Source organism: Grus americana, chromosome 16 (genome assembly GCF_028858705.1).
Source record: "Grus americana isolate bGruAme1 chromosome 16, bGruAme1.mat, whole genome shotgun sequence".
In the NCBI taxonomy this organism is placed as follows: Eukaryota; Metazoa; Chordata; class Aves; order Gruiformes; family Gruidae; genus Grus; species Grus americana.
This window is the reverse complement of record NC_072867.1, coordinates 3,265,615-3,287,120: the sequence shown is the minus strand read 5'-3', so window position 1 is coordinate 3,287,120 and position 21,506 is coordinate 3,265,615. Positions and strand designations below refer to the sequence as shown.

Below are 21,506 nucleotides of genomic sequence, written 5' to 3'. Positions count from 1 at the left end.
GGATCCCTGGGACGCCAGCCGGAGCAGCCGAGGCGACACCACCGACAAGAAGCAGAGGTGCCAGGTCTGGCGACTGCATCGCACAGCAGCTGTGGAGAGCGCGACACCCAGAAGAGCCCGGGAAAGAGCTCTGTGCGCGTCTGTGCCTTCCCTGCACGGCAAAGCCGAAGCCAAATATTACCCCTGGTTCTGTCAGGGAGGTTGTGTGAGATCCTTTCATGTTTTAATTAGGCAGCTGTGATATTAGTGACTCAAGAGTGGGACAAACGGAGAGACTAACGTAGCAGTCGGGGCGCACACGCATTATGCAAACATCTTTTACAAGGGAGCGCGTTGGCACTTATCGTCAGCGCGCAGCTTGCAAGCTGTCTGCAGCTCTTACAGATGCAGGGCAGAAACGCACCCAGCCCCCGGCGCTTCCTGGGGCCGGAATGGCAGGGACCATCTCCCTTCTTGCAGACCCGAGTGGGCTCTGCAGGTCCTCAGCATTCCTCCTGCGTCCCGGCTGGGCTTCGGGCATCCCTGTGACAGCGGCATATATTGCTGTGCTGGAATACATCGAGAGTGGGAGGACGAGGTCTGCAGCATTAGCCCGGGTCATAGATATATTGGCACGCTGGCGTTTCCTTCCAGACTGCATTAACCCCGCTAGCTGAAAGTGTGTTTTTCGCTTTTATAAAGCTGTAAATCATCCTTACAAGCGTGGAGCTGATATGACTCCCTTCCCCTGGTAGCTACATGGACACACACTCCCCCCGGTTACCCTGGAGCTCCTAACAAATCAATCTGTTTGGACTGAAATACGACTCACGCAGGACCTGGGCTGGTGCAGACACAGCATCTTTCCATCGGTCAGGTTTAGGGCCAGGGGAATTGGGCTCCTGGGAAACAAGCAAAACACACTGCGTGATTTTGGAAAAAAAAAAAAAGGGGGGGGGGGGGCTAGGGATTGATGCCCAACGGGTCTTTCAGCACCTTATTACAAGCCTGAGTGAGCGTTCCCCACCTGGCCAAGTGAATCCACCAAATCCTGCTTTGAAGAATGACGTGTATCAAAAGCTCGCGCTTGGCTTGACTTGCCCCTGTGTTAACAGTATTTATTGCAGCTTGCAAGAAGTTCAGTTGTCTTGACCGCATGCAGCCCAGGGGAATGGCTGCAGGGAGCATGGGGGAAAAAACCAAAGTGCCTCCAGAAGAGCTGGCATACTGATTTGGGGATAAGAAGGATAAGAAGAAAGCTGCACATCTAGTGAAAAAAAAATATTAAAGAGTTTAATAGCAGCTTAAGACTGGGGGTTTTGGCAGCCCTAACACGGAGAGAAATTATAACCTTCTGTGTTCAGAGCTTAAAGTGCTTATAGTAACAGACACGTACACGCAAGGAGCTTAGCAAAGGAGGCAGAAGGACGGTGTCTTTCCAGAGCCAGAGCAAAGGGACCAGAGCAGTGACCTGTCCTTGGGCGAGATGGGCTCGTGATACCTGCCACAGTGCATTAACCGCGCGGCAGGACACGGGGCTGCCCAGGGCCGTCTCTCCAGCGGCTGAACAAAGTGTGTTGCTGGTCTTGGATGCACCCATTTGCACGTGCCGATGTAGGATGATACCCACCGTAAGGTTGTCTATGCTGCTGGGAGACCTGGCCACAATCCTGAGCTGCAGCCAGGCGATAGGAGGATGGAAGTCACTCCCAACTGCATCTAAGCACCCAACCAGGTTGGTTAAAACCGTGCAGCAAGTCTGGCATGGTCAGGAGTATCTCAGCCGCCCCGCGTGTGCATCAGGACCCACACAGTGGGTCTCGCATGTCCCACGAGCCTCCGACACTGTGCGTGCTGCAAAAGTGCACGTGAACATCGTTCTGTTCAGGAGTCCCAGGAGAAATAGCAGTGCTCCTGGCATGGGGGGAATGAGGATGTGGGCAGAGTTAAACCCACGTCACCTCCGTGGGCATGAAGGGACCATGTCACCTCATGTGGCCTCACCCCTTGCTTCTGGCTTTGCATCTTGCAAAATGCCCGTGAAATGAGAAAACCATCCACTGGCAGAGCCATGGCCCGGGAGGTGCTGCCGGACACTGCTGGGCATCAAGGCCAAGCTCAACATCTGGGCGTCAACCACACCATGAGTAGCACCTACTCTGTGGTGGTCTGCAAATGGCACGTCAGCGAGGAGCGTTGCATTGCAGCTCGTTGGAGCTGGGAAGAGGCATCAGTCAGAGGTATCTGCTGAGGACATGCCTGAGCTGAGGAAACACTGATTTTCTCGGAAGTTTTCACATGACCACTAAATCACTTTTCTCCCCTCCCTTGGGAAACAGTCCTTCCTACGTCACCCTGAGAAATATGGCAGGGCAAGGAGAGCAAACGGTCCCCAGACTGGTGCCCTGCGTCCTGCCCTGCTGCTGGTTAATCCCATCAGGGAGACACGTTAGCCCGAACAGGCTTGGCAGTGGTCACACATGTCATGTGTTCCCCGAGGTGATCTTTCTGTCCTGGCAGGGTCTGCCTTACATCTCTGGCTTTGCTGCAAGCGTGGAGTTAATCCCCTTTTGGCAGGGAAGCCTGAGAATTTATGTCCGTGGAGTGTGAGGAGATGAAAAGGCACCGTACAACATATTATCTGAAGTGCTCTGTTGAATTACTGTCATATGAATCAAAGGGACTTTAACGATGCAACTCGGCGTTTTGCCACGAAAAGGGACGACAGTCCCAAGGGAGGTTTCAGACTCCTGGTCCCTGGCTGTGTTCCCATCCCACTCTGGCACCTTGGATGAAGAGCATCGTTCTCCAGTGACCTATACGCTGCCCGAACCACAGGGAATTCGGCTTATGGATCGAATGGGCTCTACACCCCATCAACTCCAGCTCTTGGGATCAAAGGTCTTCAGGGCAGTGCAGCTAGTCCTTGCAGGTTCTCCGTGGTGTGAGAGCCCACCAGGATGGGTTATGTGCCCCCAAACTCCCTTCCCACCCAAAGCAGCATGAGCCACGGACTCTCACCTGCTCAGCTTCGGAGTAGGGGTTGTTCAGGACCACGGGCACGTTGCTCTTCCCCCACAGGTCACCGAAGACACGGTCGTTCTCCATCTGAGCCGGTAAGGCTTTCTGCGGCTTGTTTTCCCCTTCCCTGAAACTGAAAGGTTAAAAACCGTTTGGGTCAGTGGGCTGGAGGGTGGCTGGGTGCTGGGACCACCGGGCCAGGCCCTGGAGCCATCGCTCTTCCTGCAGGAGCAGAAACTCCTGCATCGCCCTGCGGGAGGGGAGGAAATGCTCTGCCTCGGCCAAGACAATGAATCACCGCGGCGAGGGCAACCCAAACACAATAGAAATATCACCGTGCAGGTGAGTGCGGTGCCTGAAAAACAACAGGAACCCTCTGCCCTGACACTGCCTCTAGCGGGGTTACATGCCAGACCCTCTGCACCCCAAAAACCAAGCTGGAGCCCTGGGAAAGCAAGCACGGACCTGGGGAAAGGAGAGTTGCATGCACTTCCAGCTGCAAAACCTCACAGCAAAACCTCACAGCAAAACCAGCTGGGTTTGCAGAGCAGCTTGGTGTTCATGAGCAGAGGAGAGGAAAAAAAACCCAAGAAAAAATAGGTGGCTCCCAGGAGGAAGAGACAGCTCTCTCTCCTCTCCCTGACCTTTACAGAAGCTGCAAATGCCGTCGAGTGCAAGCGATTCTACTCAAGCAAACTGACGGGTTGCCTGCACGGAGCTGGGGACACTGGTAAGGCTGGGGGACTGAGGACATCCCCAGCGCTGGCTGCCCTGGCCCGGCGTGGCTCCCGGTGCACGCGGATTGCCGCACACGTTTCGCCTGGGGAGCGTACGGCAGGATGTCAGTGAGGCTGTTAAATGCCATCCGGGCAGGAGATGGAAAACCACTGCCGTACGAGCCCTCACGAAAGAGAAAAACAAATGGGGTTTAGAGACATGACATTCAGAGAAGGCAGGCTGCGGCATCCGCACCGAAGGCGCCGACCGCCCTGGTGAGGCCACGCGTGGGAAGGAGCTCCGTGGGTTGGGCTGCACGGGGCCGTGGACCAGGACGGGCGCAGCCCCGCGGCTCGCAGCCATGCTGCCTTCGCCCTTGCTCAACAGACCATCGAGGTAACGCGCTCTGGCAATTGTTTTGCTCCTGCTGTCAGTTCTTAAAATTCTTCCAGATGCCCGCTAAAGTCAATAATGAGCCTTCCCATTAATAACGGCGGGCTTTGGGCACTGACCAAAGTAGGACACTCGCACTCAGGACATAATTCACACCAACACGGTGCTCCCGACGCCATCTCGGGCAGACATGTACGTACAAACAAATTCAGTTTCACAATCCTCCTAACCCCCAAAGCTTGTATCTTTAGGTGTGGCTGAAGGAAAAAACTTCATGTAAAGACAATCTCCCCGTGCTCTAAATCTTCTGTAATTTTTCTGCCTCTACAGAGCAATGTTCAGCTGCCAAAATATTACACTAGGCTCCTGGACATCTTCCAAACATTGGCTGCCTTAGGGTGAAAGTGGCCAGCTTGGTACAAGCGAAGAGGTACAGGTGCCATAGGGGCAGTTCCTACTGGGTTTTCCATGCCCCCCCAGGAAAAAAAAGCTGTTCGTTTGTGACTTGTCTCCTACAAGTACGTGAAAGGGTTTCAGTCAGATAAACCACAAGAAACCCCACCCACCACAGCACACAGTCAAAGACAGCAGGTCCCAGCTCTCTGCTACACGGCGGCGGCGCTGCCGGGAGCTCTCGGTGGCCACGCAGGTCCCACAGCTGGGGACAACCATGAACCGTACGGCACCCACTCTGCCCTCTACCAGCCCACCTGAAGGGGAAGCTCAGGGTCTCTTGACTGGTCCAGCCTACCTCCATCTGGAGGATTCCCAGCGGCAAGACAGAGAATTAGCAAGATGAAAATTCAGCAAATCTGGCTCTTCCGCCTAAGCCAAGGCCAGCTATTAAACCTCCCAGAGAATACTCATTTCCACGGCCGCACATCCCTGCCCTCTCGCCCTGAGCCCCGTCATGTCAGGAAGAGTGGAGGCAGGTCAACACAGAGCCACCGAGCACAGGAGGTGATGGGCATACACGAGCCGTCTCTTGCAGCTGATGAGCCCCAACGTGCTGCTCCCCATAACTGGTCCAAAACCAAGACACAAGCCCTAAATCCATAAAGCTGTGGAAGAAATCCCTCAGCTTTACTGGCGCCTGGGGTTTATCAGAGGGAACCTGCCTGTTGGAGGACCACGGTGCCTCTCCAGGGCCACGGACTTTGCCTCTATGCAGACAGGAGAAGCTTGGGCAGACAGACCCCAGTGTGCCAGATATCCCACAGGCGCCTCCAAAATGACACTGAGCGTACGCCTGCAGGCGCCTGGCACGACCTGCTGTTTCCAGGAAGGTGTTTGCAAGCCTGTCTAAATGGGTGTCTGCCGGCACGAGGGAACCTCGGAGAGGAATCCATCAATCGGCAGCAGCAGCCGGAGGTCTGGGCCAGGAGGCTGCACGCGTAATCTTATTGTCCGCACACCAGCGAAGCCATAAATGTTGGTACCTGTGCCAACGGCATGGAAAAAGACCAGATGCTTGAATTAAGTCATCGCTGTAGTTGGCTACTTTGTGTATTACAAGTATAGCTGGAGCAGGGCCCCGCTCCCATTCACTGGCCCTGAGCATGACCCGACAGCGAGACGCGCTGTCCTGAGGAACAGCAATGTCCAGGTGGGCATTAGGGGTTGGATGCTCAGGAGCAAATGCTCCACATCCCATTGCATGTTTGCAACTGGAGCAGAAATGGGTCGCGTCTTGCTATCCTTACTTGACAGCCGTGTGGCTGTGGAAGCAAGGCAGCGAGGTGCCGCCCTCACCCTTGGTCTCAGCTATAATAGCGCAGTCAAGCGTAGCTGCGACAAAGCCATTAGTCTAAACTCGCGGCATGTATCTCCATGCTGGTGTTGTGCTGCGGTTCGCTCGGAGGTCCGTCCCTCGCAGGGCTGCGGGTGCGTGCCCCTGTGCTGAGCTAGCACAGACCTCTCCCGGATGAGGCTGCCCAGAAGTATCCGGCTCTGTCTTTTGGAGAAAGACAGGGAGAGAAAAGCCCATTCAGAGCAGCCGCAGCCTCACCCCAGATGGGGGGAAAAAAAATTTAAAAAAAATCAATTGCTTCATTTCACAAATATTTCCTGCCCATTTCTTGTAACTGCCTTGTTTGCGAGCTCAGACAGGAACAGGGTCTTTTGGGTCAGTTATTTTCCTCTCTTGGCCTGGCTTCCCCAGCCACCAGCAGAGTCGCGGGGCGACCTGCCATGTTCACATGAGGATGCCACTCACACGCTGAAGGAGACTGGCAGGATGGCCAAAACACCACGCGCCCAAGCTCAGCCTCCAGATAACGTTTCCAAAAGCACTTTATCGACAGGAGAGCCCAAAGGGCCGTTCTCACGGGTTCCCAGTGGGCGATGGGGAGGGTGCAGTTCCCCCGAGGGGTGTTTCGAGGCAGCCAGCATCTCTGAGCGCTGGAAGCAATGCTGTAGATCTGTCCTTGGAGGCACTTGGTTGGCTGAACTCTCCCAAATCCAGAGATCCCTCTCTGACCTGGTCCCGCTGCCGGCTCTATCAGATACTATTAGCAAGATCTCTGGGATCCAGAGCAGATTTTTGGGAAGGGACCCCGTTTGAGGTCGCCTTTTGTTCTGAAAGCAAAATTCGTTACTTAAAAAAAGAAAGAGGAATCCTGCCCTCCCCCACTGGCGCAAAGGCAGAGCCTTGGATGCTGCCTCACCTCGGAAAGAGCATCTGGCTGTTTGGAGAAATGAGAGGCACCACTGTTTTCTTTTGACTAATTTGATGATGTTGCAGTGCTCAGAGTGATGAAGCAGAAGGGAAGTTGCTGAGACAGCCGTTTGAGAAATTTCTTTTTGGAAAATCTTTGGAGAAAGAAGAGGAAAAAAAAGAAAAAAAAAAAAAGTTTGTCACTTCAGTCCTTTGAATCTGCTCGGCAGAAGGAGCTCTCTGATTTCCCAGGCAGAGACGAGAGGTACAACTAGCTGCTGCAATGCCCAGGGGCCAGTTTGGATGAACCGATAAGGACGCGGATGTCCACACTCCCGACGACGGCTCTCGTGCCGCGATGCCGATAGCAGTGCCCCGTGCTGCAACCACGGGGGATGGACTCCTTCCAGACCCTTGTCCTGGAAGCTGAAAACCCTACGCTTGAGCTTGGGACTGTGCAGGAAGCTCATACGTGCACGCACCGCTTGCTCTGAGCTTTGGGAGAGAAATTCCTTATTTTTACTTTCTTCCCCTCTCCTGGTGCGTCCTTGGAGACGGCTGCAAGGCTCCACTGCGCATTGCTCCTCCTTCCAGAGCTATAGACGCCGAGGTAAATGGCTCTTGCCTCACCTTTCTTTTGCCCCATGGAAAACCATACTCCAGAGGGCGTTGCATCCTCAGAAGTTAATATTTCCTTGCTATCACACCCCTGGGGCAGCTCAGAGTCTGCAACGTTGGAAAACGTGCTGGCTGCAGACTCCTCGCCTCGAGGGTTAAAGCAAGGTCTGGCACAACAGCACGCGTTTGAGGGAAAGGCAGGAGAAGGCATCGGGCAGGATCTGGGATTTGCAGGGTGCTGAGGATGGAGCAGAGCTCAGGAAGGAAGTGGGAATGCTGGAAGTCAAAGGAATAACTCCAAAAGGTGGGATGTGCTCTCTGGAGAGGCAGCGGAGATGCCCAGAGCGGGCAATTGCAGAGCGATCAAAGCAGGAAACCACTTCCTAAATGAGAACGGGGAGCCTGAACAGCACTGAGAGAAGAGGACAAAAGCCTCACTGACGAGCACGCAGCATGGCTTGAAGAAGGTCTCGCGCCCTCAGAAGGTCAGAGCATTGCTGGGCTGTACCCAGTGCTGGGATTAGGGACTGATGAGCCAAACGAGCTACACAGGGCGGCCTCGGAGAGAGGCCGATGAAATAATGAGGTTGGTAAATGCCGTTGAGCAGGCATTGACAGATAAACACCTGGGACCAGCTCCAAGCAATCCCAAAGTCCCATTGGCAACGTTCGTGATTCAGCCAGCACCAGATGCAACCTGCAACCGCCGCGCTCGTCCCTTCCCAGCCGTGCCCAAAGACCACCCGGAGGATTCCACCCTCAGCATCTTATTTGGAGGCCAAATGCAGTTCAGGTCTGCCGGGAGAGCGCAGGCTCGCACATGGGCCATGGACTTGTCTGCTGGGACCACCTACAAGGAGAATGGCTGTCCCGTGGGATGCAAGCAGCAGCACCAGCACAAGGGCTGGCTGGATGAAGGGTGCTTTGGAGACTGGTCCAAGAGGGCTCCACGGGGGTATATTCAGGTGGAATATGCTGTTTGCAGGCACAAAATGCCTCTCTGGATTAGACTCATGTAGTCAGAGTGACGAGGAAGAAGAATCCGCCCAGGGAGAAGGGGAGGGTTATTCACTGCCAAAGCTCCCTACTTCACCGTTCTGCAGAATGGCAACAACATGATAGTTTCAAGGAACCTTTTCATTTCAGAGGTTTTGTGTCCAAGTACAGAATAACGAAGACATCAGAAATGCAAATGAAATGTTTTGAGCAACACAAAGAGATTTTGGCGGCGGTGAAGGAGGTGGGAGGAAGAGAATTTTCTCTTCGAGAACTGCAAAATTACGGGGTTTGTTCCAATGCAGGATGGAGCCTGAAACCTTGAAACCTTTCATAAACAGAATTCCTGCTCTCAGCACACTTTTCCCTCTCAGGGCTGCTGATGCTGCTTTTTGGACCGAAACTGCCATGTTTCCATCATGCTGTTCATGTTATGGAATAGACCTGAGAAGAAAAATAAATACTGGCAACTTGGTGGGGGGGGAGAGGGAGGGAAGATGGGACATGACAATCTCCCTAGAGCTCAGAGGAAAAACAGACCTAGGTTAGCTGGCAGTGAGTGAATCAAACTCTATTTTTGTTTTCTAGCCCACGGTGAGCCTCATGGCAGAAATGCCAGCTCTCATCATACCTTGCACCCCACTTCCATGCTCTGCGACTTCATCGCAGATGGCTTGAGCCGAGTAGCAGACATTCAGCCGTGGTCGCAGCCCATCCCACGGGCATGCACCATGGACCCAGGGCACCTTGCAGCTGGAAATCAGCAGGGAGCAAAAGCCAGGTCATTGCAGGGGCAGCTCCCCCGGGGAGTGCAGACCATGGGTGCAAGGGATGGAGATGAACTGATATTTTTTTCCCAATACATACTTAACAGTTTCCAGTCTTCCTTGCAAGTAACACTAGAGACATGGGCTGGAAGCCTAAAGCATCAGGTGTAATTTGCATCACTTTTGGCAAAGCCCACTTTGAACAAGAAGTGTTTGGCTCCTTGTGAATAACCTCAAACTTGTACCATTCCCTTTTAGCCCTAGGAAAGCTGTCACAGCTCTGTGAGCCGGACCGGCTTTGACAAAGTGCTGCAGGCTGTGAAGGTCAGCACCAAGAGAAGACAGAGGAAGAACAGGACTGGTCTCTAGACCAGCACCTCCAACTGGATGAACAGTCAAGTGGTCCAGGCTGTAGATGTTGAGCTCAACCTTGAGCAAGGTTTTGCACTCTCCTGGGGTCTAGGTAGAGCTCTATTCCTGTTCTGACTAACACCAGCTTTGCTTGCTTCCCCTCAAGCCTGGAGAAGTCACAGCCTCCAGCGTGACAGCTCTATCAATCTGATAAGGCTTTCTTATTTTTTGGGGCATTTCTTTGGCATCGACCAACACAGTCTCCATGGTTATCCGCTCCCCATTGCTTCCTGACCTTTCTGCACTTCTCCTATGGACCAAGAAAACTCTCACTGTAGAAGACCTTCATGATGCCCCAGCTCTGTCTAAGACCAAGCAGAGGAGATGAATCATCTCCAGCATGTCACAGGAGTGGGAGGAAAGGTGGCTGAGAAATGCCCTTTACCCTGCAGAGTGGCTCTCGACAAGTTTTCCCTGCAGTATATCTCCTTTCCCACTTCTCTGCTTGATCCCAGGTCTTCTCGCTCATACAGAGTCCTACCGCAAGAGCGAGGCTGCAGCTTTTCATCAAGCAGAAGATTGAAGACTAATTTTGACCGAAAAGTGGATTTTCAGTCCCAAGGTACATAGATTACATAGATTTTTTTTTTTTTTAAAGGACATTGAAAAATAAAGTGAGTGGAGTTTTGGTGAAGTACCCACTTCACTAATATTCTTGCTGGTTTGAGGTCCTTCAGTTTAAGTGAATTCAAAGTGTTCCAGTTTAATCTCTTTATGAGTAGAAGATACTCCTCAAAGAAAGAAATCACATTTTTCATCCTTTTCCCCAGCTGGAACAGAATTTCCTCGGAGAACCCGCAACTGGTGGGATGGGATGGGGACATTGAGGTGGACAGTTTGAAGGGTGAGGCTGTACCTTGTGTCAATGCTTGGGATTGTGTCCTCCGGGGGCTTCACCACATTATGACCCCCAGCTCCACCGCAGCAGTCTCAGCAAACACAGAGGGACAGAAGGGACTTTTAAGCAGCCCTGCACATTTTGTTGGACCTGTAGTCAAGCACAACCCCTTCAAGGTCTCGATTCTTTGGTTGCTTAAACCAGGTTCCCCCAGGGATGGGTTTATGCTGGATTAAAGGACGTGCAGCCTGGGCAGGTAGCCCTCAGCCTTCCAGGGTGAGAGCTGGGCTCGAGGAGTTAAATTGCCTCCTATTGCACAGCAGAGACCAAAAACAAGGGTTTCTGAAAGCAGACAATGTGTCAAGACTTGGGAGCGTGAAGGGTGTCCCCGAATGTACCCTGTCCCACAGCTCTTCCCCAGACGTCTGCCACCCGCCGCCGGCACCGCGCAGATTTATTTTTTTTTCTTCTGACTCAGTGTGACCACCCTAACGGGCTTTGAGCAACCGTGTCCTCCACGGAAAAAATGCACAATTTGGGAGAGCAGAAATGACGACGCGATAACAACTGAAAATAATAAAAAAAAAAAGATGGAAAACACACGGCGTGGGTGTTGGTTTATGACGGGAACGATCAGGAGCTCAGCCGGAGCTCTGCCACCAAGCCGGGTAGGGAACCCACCGCACGGATCCTGCTCCTCCACAGCCAACAGCTCTGCCTTTACCCTCTCGTTTCCAATTAAAAAAAAAAAGAATACATTTCTTTTTCCCCTCCCTAAGGAAGCAGGTGCAGCAAGGGACCGTGAAGTTACAAATCCCTCTGTCACTGAACCGAGATTACCAGCTCCAGCAAACCCGCCTGAAAAAGCCTCCTGGCTTTTACAACCGGTCGGTAACCGAGGGCAGCCACAACCTGCTGCGGCACCTGACTCCGCTAAAATGTGTTTGGGGACTTGGGGAAAGGCAACGGGAAAAGGCAGCTTATCATTGCTAATGAATGGCCAGGAGGAGAGGGAGCTGGTACTAAAAAAACCATAGCTACCAACAACGGTTTTGCAAAGCACGAAGGATCACAGGGATCCGCTTCGGCTGTGGAGCGATGGTTTCCCTCTGTAAACACCTCTCGGGGAAATGCCGAGGAAGATTGGGAGGGCAACACCACACATGTGGCCCCTTGCAGAAGCAGATACCAGAAATGAAGCAGTTCCATCCACATGAAGGGACTTCACCCTCCTCAGGAAGCCATGGGGCAAGCACCCAGCTGTCCCCACCCTTGTTATACATGCATACGCGTATTGAAATAATTAGCTCGATCTACAAACAGCGGAGGGGACGAACAGGCAGCTCCGCTGTTGCATTTCAACAAGGGATGGCCATTTCTGAGCTCTCGATGGGAAACATTTCCCCCCGTTCCCAGAAGACGGGGCATCCAAGGCGGGTCCCACTGCCATGGTGCAGAGGTGCCCTTGGCTTCAGCTGGAGTGGGGCTCCCCTCTCCCCTCCCCAAAGCCGGAGCCTGACTGCCAAAAGCACAGAAGGTTTTGAAAAATCATTTCTCCTGGGAAGCATCATAGTCTGTCAGTCTGACCTTCCTTCTCCCTCTCCGGCAGTTAATCAATAGCAGATTTCAAGGGGAGAGCTCCAAAGCAGAATAGCAAGGACAGACGATACCATGAATCTTATTTGGCAGGTGGGGAAACTGAGGTACAGGATTGTGTTTAAAGCTTACAACAAATGAGATTGAGAACACAAAACAGAAACAAATCCCAGCCCAGCCCATGATCCACCACATCGCATAGCTGAGCTTTCCATGAGACATTACTCCCGCTGTCTCCCCAATTTCCCACGTTTACATCTCTCTCCCTTTCTTCCACCATCTACTCCTGATTTTTCATTACTTTTATCTCCCCCTCATTAACCGCTTCCCCCTTTTTTTTTGCATCCCTTCCTCTCTGTCTCCATCCTGCCGTGTCAGCCAGCAGCCATTTCTGGAGAGGTGCTCACCGACACCTAAACCAGCCGCGTTGGGTAGCCAAAACCAGCACATTTCACCAAATGTAAAAAATGTATTTAGGGACCTACCAGTCCACCTGGACTTCTATATCTCTTGTCTCTACCTTGGAGGGTGCATCTCCATCGCTGTCCTTACTGCTGCTCTTCAGGAGATCCAGGACAGGCTCGATTTCTTTGAGCAGTTCATTGTCTTCCACACCACCGTTGAGGCAAGGGTGACCACAAGCACCCTCCTTCGCCTTCCCAGCATCCTGCCCTTTGCTGCCGGTAACGACGCCGTTAACGTGGACCATCGGCTCCACCTCCCGCCCGATATCTCTTGTCCACAGGGAGCCCATGGTGCGGTCAGCTGCTGGCAGCGGCTGCTCTTTGCCGTGCAGGCTTGGGTTGGACAAGTCAACCGCCTTTGGAGTTGGGCAGAGGGGTCTGGTGACACGGATGGTTTTCGGCGTCCCGTCGCCTGCAAAAGTGGTCTCCAGGTGAGTGGTGAAGCCCTCGGGGCCCCGCAGGATGAGGACCACGTAGGTCTCGGAGGCAATGCTTCTCAGTATCTCCAGCGCGGTCTCATAGCTCATGTCCACCAGGGGCCTGCCATTGACAGCTAAAATGATGTCCCCAGCCTGGATGAGGCCGCTCTGCTCCGCAGCCCCTCCCCGGATCAGGTCTGAGATGATGACTGGCGGCTTGCTGACGCGCTCCTTCACCAGGAAGCCGAGGCCGCCCACCTTACGCTTGAAGAGCCTCACCGAGATGACGTTGGGCTGTATCTGCTGCACGCTGAACACATTCTCTTCCATGGCAGCGCCCCTCTTCAAGCCTGCAGACCAGGACCTCGACACTCGCAGAGCGCAGAGAAAGTCGCTGCCCAAGATGCTTATCCACGCCGGGGCGGGGAAGGGGCAACGCTTTGGCTTTTAAGCAGCTGGCCTCACTGCAAAACTCCTCTGGGCTTCGGCTGCAGGCTGGCTTTCTGCAGCATACTCGCTGCTGCCTCTCTCCGAAACACAGCCCGGGGAAAGCAGGGTGTATCACCGGTGGAAAGCAAGGCTAGGGGCAGGGCAGGCAGGGCAGGCAGGGCGGGCAGGGCTGGGCATCGCGCGGCCGAGCAGGGGCTGGAGGGGGCACATGCCAGCTTCCAGTCAGCCTCTGGTCCTGGGCTGGGCAGAGGCGGGGAGGCAGCCCGCGTGCTTCACCGACATCCCTGCAAACGGTCCGCGAGCTTCTTTATCTAGAAAGGAGGAAAAAAAAAAAAGGAAAAAAAAAATACACAACAAAGGAGAAAGAAAAGTGAGATAGGGCAGGCATAAGTGCCGGCTCGGCACGGGGCTCAGCACGCCACAGACACCCACATGCATCAGCCCGTCCCCACAGATGTCATCCCCCAGGCTGCGTTTGGGAGACAGGCTGCAGCCTCCCATCGCTCTGGGCTTTGTTTCCTCTGCTCCCCCTGCAAAAATCGGCACCATCTGTTCGGCGGGGGCCGGGAAAGCACGGGGGGGAGCGGGGAAGCCCTCGGAGGGGGCCGCTGGGCATCCTTGCACGGACCCTCCCCACTTTGCCGTTGGGTCGCAAACAAAAAAATGCGCGAGCGAGTCTGGCAAATGGGTAGAGCCGCGTGGAGCTCAGCAGTGATTTCTGCCGGCTGAGGATCTTGCCTCCCTGCGTTTTCCAGAGTATCCAACAACCTGACGGTCGAGATGGATCGGGGTGACCGGTCAGGGGACGTATGTCCCTGCCCAGGATGGAACCCTTTCCATAGGTGCTGTCACACCAAGACTGTTTCGGTGCTTCAGGAAGAAGAGTAGCAGCCACCAGCGAAATGAGTCAGTAGAAGAGGACGTTCAGCTCCCTTACCCTGAGTTACAGCAAAGCACTTACGATGGATGGCAAGTGCTTTTAAGCCTGGCTAGAGGGATCACAGCCTCAGCCTGACTCGGCTCCTCCTCTCCCCATATTTCAAGCCTGGCATGATATCCTGGGGACACAGGAGGCAAAGCTAGCACTCCCCCGTGCCCAGCCCTGCCATCCGGTTCCAAACAGTTCCCAAACAAACTGCTTTAGCTGATGGAAAACCATCTAGAGGAGAACATGCAATGAGTTTACCCAGCTCTCGGGAGACCTCGTGCAGCTGGGTATGACTTCATACAGCCCTCGCGTGGCTTGGGGAGCCACGTCTCATTGACTCCTGATGGGACCCTGGTTCTTACGTGCCTACGCTTGCATTTGATAACTTCAGCTCCCAAATCCTCTCTGTGCTTCCCTCCCATTTCTTAGATGCTCTGGAGAACATTTCTCTCCGGGACTGCGCCCTGACATTTAGCAGCAAGCTGAAATGCAAATGCCTTCTTTTCTGCTTTAAATCCAGATTTTGGGGAGAGAACAGAGGGCACTAGATCTGCAGGCTGGAGGCACTGACATGCCAAGGAAAACACTCTCCGGTCTCTCAGAGGCAGCACATTCAGGGCAGCATTTGCACCTTCAGACACCGAGCCCCCCTCTGCCAGGAGCTCACTCCAGCGCCCGGATGGGAAAAACAGGGATCTGAGGAGCAGGGCAGTGACATCAGCCCTGGCATGAACTCACTTGAGCATTTTAATCCTCATGTGACGAAGGCTGCTGACCCCAGACTGACTCTTTACAGGCGAGTAAAGAATAAAGCAATTAGAGCCCGATAACCCGAGCCGATGGATTTAACCCCTCTTGCCCTTCTCCTGCCGTTACTCAGCGCTGCAGAGCAGCAGCAGCCTGCAAAGGGTTAAATGTCACCTGAGTAGGTCGGTGGGGAGTCATCACCTCCTCAAGGGCTAATTAGCCCCGGTGACATTAGCCCTAATTGCTGGGTGACTTCCCACCAGTGGCCCTGGCCAGAGGTCACTGGAGCAGGACCTCCGCCAGCCGTGATGGGCTGTGCCGCCTCACAGGGCTCGGGCCAGCAGAGCAGGACATCTCCTCCAGACCCTCAGGCCACCCGGGGGGGGGGAAGGTCACCTATTTGGGGAGGAAGGAGGGCAGCAGAGATCTCCTCCTACAGGGAAGGTTCATTTCCAGCCCCTCCATCCCTTCCCCAGCCAGACCCCGCTTTCACCGGCGGCGCTGGACGCAGCGGCACAGGCAGGACCCCGGGCAAACCTTCCCCCTCTTTTGCAGGCAGGAGTCCTCGGCTTTTTGGTGCCGGTGCCAAACCACAGGACCAGCTTCCTTCTCCCTGCACAGGGTCTGTCTTTTCCTCGCCCTGCTCCCGGCAGCCCACCAGCACGCCCAGGAGCACAGCACCGTCCCTGCCCCCCGCAGCCCCTCCACTGGTTCCCCCCTGCAAACGAGGTCACCGTCACCCTGACGTCCGGGCAAGCCGCTGGTTCCCGCAGGACTCATTCCTAATGCATTAGGTGATGCTGTAAGGACGAACGAGGCTTTGAAAGCGATTTAAGCGCCACGCAAGTGTGGGACTGTCAGCTTCTCTTCAAGGGGACAGCCCTGTTATTTGCTTGGGTTAGTCGCCAGCTATGCGGCGCTCACGAACTCCTCGCAGTCGGTGAAGTCTCTGTTCGCATCGTGCCCGTCTCAGTGGGGCCAGGGCCGTCTTGGGGACTGCCCCCCATCACCGCCGGGCTGGCAGCATCCCTGGCAGCTCCCACGGGTGGATGCTCAAGAGCCAGAGGAGATGATGTCCTTCAGTCTGGTGTGACCCCTTACTGCGGCGCTTGCAGGGGACCGGGGCGATGCTGAGCTCACTGGAAAGGGCACTCGCCCACCCCAAAGAGCTGAGAAACCCCAAAGTGTTTACAGACCCTCGCTCTTCTCCAACCAGACCAATTTCCAGTTCTTTGCTCAAAAAAGCTTATAATTTGTTACGTACACGCAGCTCCAGCCTGCAAAATCCCAGGGAACATCATTGCTGGGCGCACATTGTTCCCCATCCCCGAAACCCGCCGACATCTCAGCATTCCTTACAAGTGGGAAGAGGAGAAAAAAAATAGATTATAGGTGATACCTAAGCACCCAGCCAGGGATTTCTCCAAGATGGGGGTGAGCACCAGCATGTCCCCTACAGACAAGAGGGTAACTCGTTCCCAGACCTTGCACGCTCTCGCCCGTGGGTGATGGGTGGCCGGTATGTCCCCCCTCAGCCACGGACTCTGCAGCAGCTGCCCGGGACTGGCTGGAAGACAGGGAATGACATTATTTGCCTGTTGGGGATTTATTTTTTCCCCCTTTTCTCAAAGTCAAGCCTTTTCTTTCCTATTTCTCAGCTGCTCCCAGAGTAAGGAAGGTCAGAGAAAAGCCAGAAAGCCGAGGGGCAGGCAGGGAGATGGAGGGTAACCTGTCTCCGAGCCCCTGACCCTTCTGCTCCTTCCGGCAAGATTTGGCCCAGCATTTTCGTAGAATCATAGAATCATTTACGTTGGAAAAGACCCTTAAGATCATCGAGTCCAACCGTTTTCCAGCTACAAAATCTTGCGCAAACTCAGACTGAAGATGAGAGGGAGATGTTCATGGCAGGAGAAAGCAGCAGGAGACACCTGGGAGAGCAGGGAAGACTTCCCCAGGCACCCAGCACAGGTCAGGGCTATCCCCGTGCCCAGCTCCCCGGGTGTCCCGGGACGTCTGCAGGTCTGTTCCCAGAGGGGACACGTTTCGGATGAAACCTGAAGCATTCAACCCCGTGCGAAGCGACAGGGAGACGCCAGCTGTTTGCAGCGCGGGAGGCTGAGCTGCACTCAGCTCCGCCGAGTTCGGTTCTCCCTACGAGCATCATTAAGAGTCTGATTTATGAACCCAAGAGCAGTAGTACGTTTGCCAGGTCATACATTTAAACCTACTGGAGGTGTCACGTCTAACTCCTTAAAACCAGCGAGAGCAGCGCGGTGAGCAGGGTTTCACTGGGGTGAGTGCTGCTCAGGTGGAAACACTTATTTCACTCTCGAAAGACGGGCAGGAGATGGCCAACGCCGTGAGCAAAACCAGTCTCAGCTCCCTGCCGAGCCACCCCCCTTTATTAAACACCCACGGATGGGGCCGTCCCACTCCCTGCCTCAGTTTCCCTCCCCTACCAAAGCATAAAATCAACTCAAGTTACAGAAGAGCAACAAACCCTGCAGAGCTGCAAACTCGTAGCACCCCAGACAAGCGTTACGAAAAGCGTTGACTCTGATCTCGACACCGATCCATGCTGACATCGCTTGTTTGGAGGCTTTAATCAGCGTAGGGAAGAGCAGCAGAACAGGCTCCCCTACGGCAGCAACAAAGGCATTTGCTTAACAAACAAGCCCGACGAAAAACCAATAACGAAAAGCTTTTAGAGTCGCCAGATAGCATTTCAAGCAACAAACTCCAGCACATATGTTAATTGGATGATTTGATTTAGAAAGCAAAGCGGAGGAGAAATAAATCTTAGGAGCTTAACGCAATCTCTTAACTCTCCCAGCCAGGAGCTGCAGGCTACGGTGAGCTAGGATGTACCCAACACCAGCCCTTCGGCGCGGGCACTTGGGTTGCCCTTGCCCTCAACAAATCGATTTTGAGTCTTGTCTTTGCTGCGGTAATAGCTTACGTTCCTACGTGCCAGCTTTAAATGGAGACCATTGTCCTATTTAATTAGTTTTCGTGGGATTTATAGCGTTCAATGAAGAACCCCAGGGCTGATGGATTTATGGCTGTTTAATTTTTATGACCCATGGAGCGTCAGTGAATCTGATGAGGAGCAATGGGATGCAACATATGCACAGTTACTGTAAACCTGCGTGTTTGTGCATCTGAAAATGAAGCATTAAAGTGATTCACTGGCAGCCAGCTCGCTCGTGCCAGCAGTTCTGCGCTCAACTCCCGTTTGGCTCAGACCGCTGCTGCGGTGTATCTATGGCCTTTTAATCCCGAGAATATATAGACGATGTTCCTGCAGCTACCTCTAATTATCCACCTCCCACCAACCTTGCCAAAATCCGTCCGGGAAGGAGCGAGCCCTTTCTCCTTCACAGCCAAACGACGTGCTCCGCTTCTCCCTTCCCATCCCCAGCAGACGACGCTGGGAAGCGGCTATTTCACCTGGGCCACGACATTTTCTTCACCCCCAATAAACCTGATTTACACGTAGGAGTGAATTAAATAAGAGGCACTCGGCCATCTGTACAACACCCTGGTGCCAGCGCCCGGCGTCCGGTGATGCTGCAAGAGCCGCTGGACCGCTCCACGCAGCCACGGAAGCCAGCGGGCTCAGGAAGGATGCTGCCGAAGGGACGAAGTGCCGAGGTCTCGGCCCTGGAGACCCCCACGTTAGCAGAGCATGGGTGCTCGCACTGAAAACACGCCTGCCACCGGTAAAAGAACAGTTAATAAAATAAACGCTTGCTTTCTGATATAAATAAATCTACCTCCATTGCACGGAAGAGTTCGTTTGTCTCTAATCAGGGGGTTGTTTTCTGGAACGCAAAACAATACACGTTTGCTCGTGGCCATGGCGCTGGGCCGAAGCTGCCCCAAAGCCCCGCAACCTGCACGTTTATCCAACTCCTGGCGCCTGCTTTTGTGTTCATCCCAACCTGGGGAATTAAACGGCCAAGGAAAGCCTGGTCCTGCCGGAGCAAGCAGCCACCGGCATTCCTTCTAGGCACCTGGACTAGGTGATCATTGTAGGTCCCTTCCAAGTGAAATATTCTATTCTGTTCAGGCCAGCGTCCTGCACACTCCTAATCGCAGGGCAGCAAGGCTAGAGGAGGCAGAAGCACACCAAAACTTTGCTGTAATTTAATGAAGTCCCTCGTCCCTCTCCCCTTTGCCCCATCCGATAGGAACCGCACCTCTCCGAGCAGACTGCAGGCAATACGTTTTAATGTTGCCAAGACAACTGTGTTGACAAAATTCCCTTTTTTTTTTTGATGACAGAAACAGGGTTTTGTTTTAATTTGGAGTTCAAGGCTCAGCATATTTCAGTAACACGCCTGCCATTTCTCTTTTACTGTTCTGTACAATATTTTCTTGGCGCCTGCGGTGTGCAGCTGAAACCGAGTTTAGATAAAACCGTCAATTCTGCCGCTAACCCCATCTGAAAGTGATGTTCTTATTAGGGCTCTGCCCATCTGTAAAACATAAATTTCACCGCCATCAATTTGCCAAGAGGATTGGAATTACACCAGCAACTCCAGTTTGACAAATGGGAGCTGCGTTAACAGAACACCACTTTGTCCTAAATGACAAAATAGGTAAATAGGAAATAAATGAGAAAATGCCACTTGATAGATGGTCTAAAAATCCAATCGCAGCACGAGAGGGGAATCGTGGCTCTGTTTAGGAAAAAAAGAAAAAAGGAATTTAAAAATCGCAGCAGGTTGGCTGGAGCTGTAATAGCTCCAGAGCCGTCAGCCGGCATCAATAAAGTCAGCGGCAGAGCTCGCGGCTCAGAGTCGGTCTAGGAATTAAACTCCCGGCTCGTTTCAGCAGCTCACATTCTCATCCCCTCCTTTGCTGCTGACTCCCCAAAAATCCTTCTAGCGCAGTGTTAAATTTTCCTACTCTAACAAGCCAGTGGGAGAAGTAGCCCAATTAGGACAGTAAATAGCAGTAAACCTTATTGTCACCGACTTTTTCTGAAAGAGTGACTCACATCACTATTTAAAAACCTCGGGAAAACAGCAGGCTCCTCGCGGCACAAGCCTGGGTTCCTCGGTCTGGAGGCAGGAGCCTCCCGCCGGGTCCCCGTGAAAACCTGCCGCTGCAAAGGCTGCGGGATTTTCTCTGTCCCCCGAGTATCGCTACCATCTCTCTTCGGCACCGAAAGGTGCAGGAGGACTAGAGGTGCGATTCCCCACCGATGAATCCGGTACGTGGAGTCAAAGCAGAGCTCTCGCCCTCTTCGCACCGGCATCCTCAGCGACTGCGCAAGGCAAAAAGCAAAGATAATTTGTTCCCCTGAGTTTCTGTCCGCGCTTTTCTTACGGTTTTGCGTTAGCACTTGTTGCCATAGTATCAACAGCAGCGGCAAAGTTCTCCGTGGGCCTCCTGGGACCCGTCCCTTGTCCCACAGAGGGCTCTGGCTCTAATTCAGGCAGGAACAGAGTCGGGGGGGTAGGTGGAATTTTCTGCTTCCTCATTTTTGCTAAAGGTGCTGCCGGCGACAGCGAGGCTGCTCCTTAGAGGCAGCATCAGGCACATCATCCTCACTCCACCAGCGTCCCTGAACACAGCCCTCGTCGGGGCTGGGCACGGTGGCCAGAAAGCCAGGAGTGTGGAGAAAGGAGTGGAAACGGCCCCTGGTACTTGTGCGTTCCTGGGGCTTTTCCCCTTCCCCCGTGGGACAGTCCCACGCCGGTGACGCTGCTTTTGGCTGAAGCAGCCCCAGCTCCTATCTCGAACACAGAGAGTTTTTTCCCCTGCCAGAGGAGAGGATTTGGGCTCCCCAAGCCCCTGCTCCTCAACACCAGCATCACGGGGACAGGCAGCAGTGGGGCTGGCTGTCACACCAGGGCCACGGTCCCACTGCACGCCAGCGGGACTGGAGCCCTCGGCCGAGACGTGCCACTGATATTTCCAAGGACATGTTCGTTTTGATGCCGTTTGGGGATGAAGGATGGGTCCTGCTCGGAAAAGACTGAGCTTGTGTGACTTTCAAGGCAAGGAAGAGCTGCACGTTTGCAGCGCGTCTGAAAACATAAGCCTGAGACTCTGCACAATGGGATTAAGACAAGCCTACCCTAGAAGGGCACTGCAAGATTTCCTTAAGCATTTCGGAATTGTCATGTAAAAGAGGGGCGATGGAAAGAGTTGCCTTAGCATAAATACCTCCGGTTTTGTATATACACACACGGTACTTGCAGGTTTCCATGCTCTGCATATAGAATCAACATACTGATACCATATGGGCTTTCCAGACCGCGTGTTTCTGGTGCCCACAGCCAGATCCCGAGCGCTTGGCTTGGCGTCATAGCGGTACTTCGCTCCGTGTAGGGCGGCAGCACGGGGTGCGTTGGGTCAGGTATCGCACACAGCCCATGGCAGAGTTAATTTGGAACAAGCGGCTGGAATTAAACATGCTTTCATCCGGCTTCAGCCAGACAGTGGCTTACAGATCCTTCCCTCTTTGGGACACAATATGTTTATTTTTGGCT

General features: G+C 53.7%; 1 protein-coding gene across 3 annotated transcripts in view; it reads right to left on the bottom strand.

Annotated features, from left to right (window-relative positions):
• NOS1 (nitric oxide synthase 1) overlaps positions 1-21,506 on the bottom strand; it is a 60,237-nt gene that overhangs the window by 32,573 nt on the left and 6,158 nt on the right. For all 3 annotated transcript variants that reach the window (XM_054844609.1, XM_054844611.1, XM_054844608.1), the window contains exons 2-3: positions 12,478-13,636; positions 3,001-3,133 (exon numbers count right to left, since the gene is read on the bottom strand). In XM_054844609.1, coding sequence (XP_054700584.1) covers positions 3,001-3,133; positions 12,478-13,205 — 861 coding nt within the window. In that variant the 5' untranslated portion in view covers positions 13,206-13,636. The remainder of the gene's footprint in view (positions 1-3,000; positions 3,134-12,477; positions 13,637-21,506) is intronic.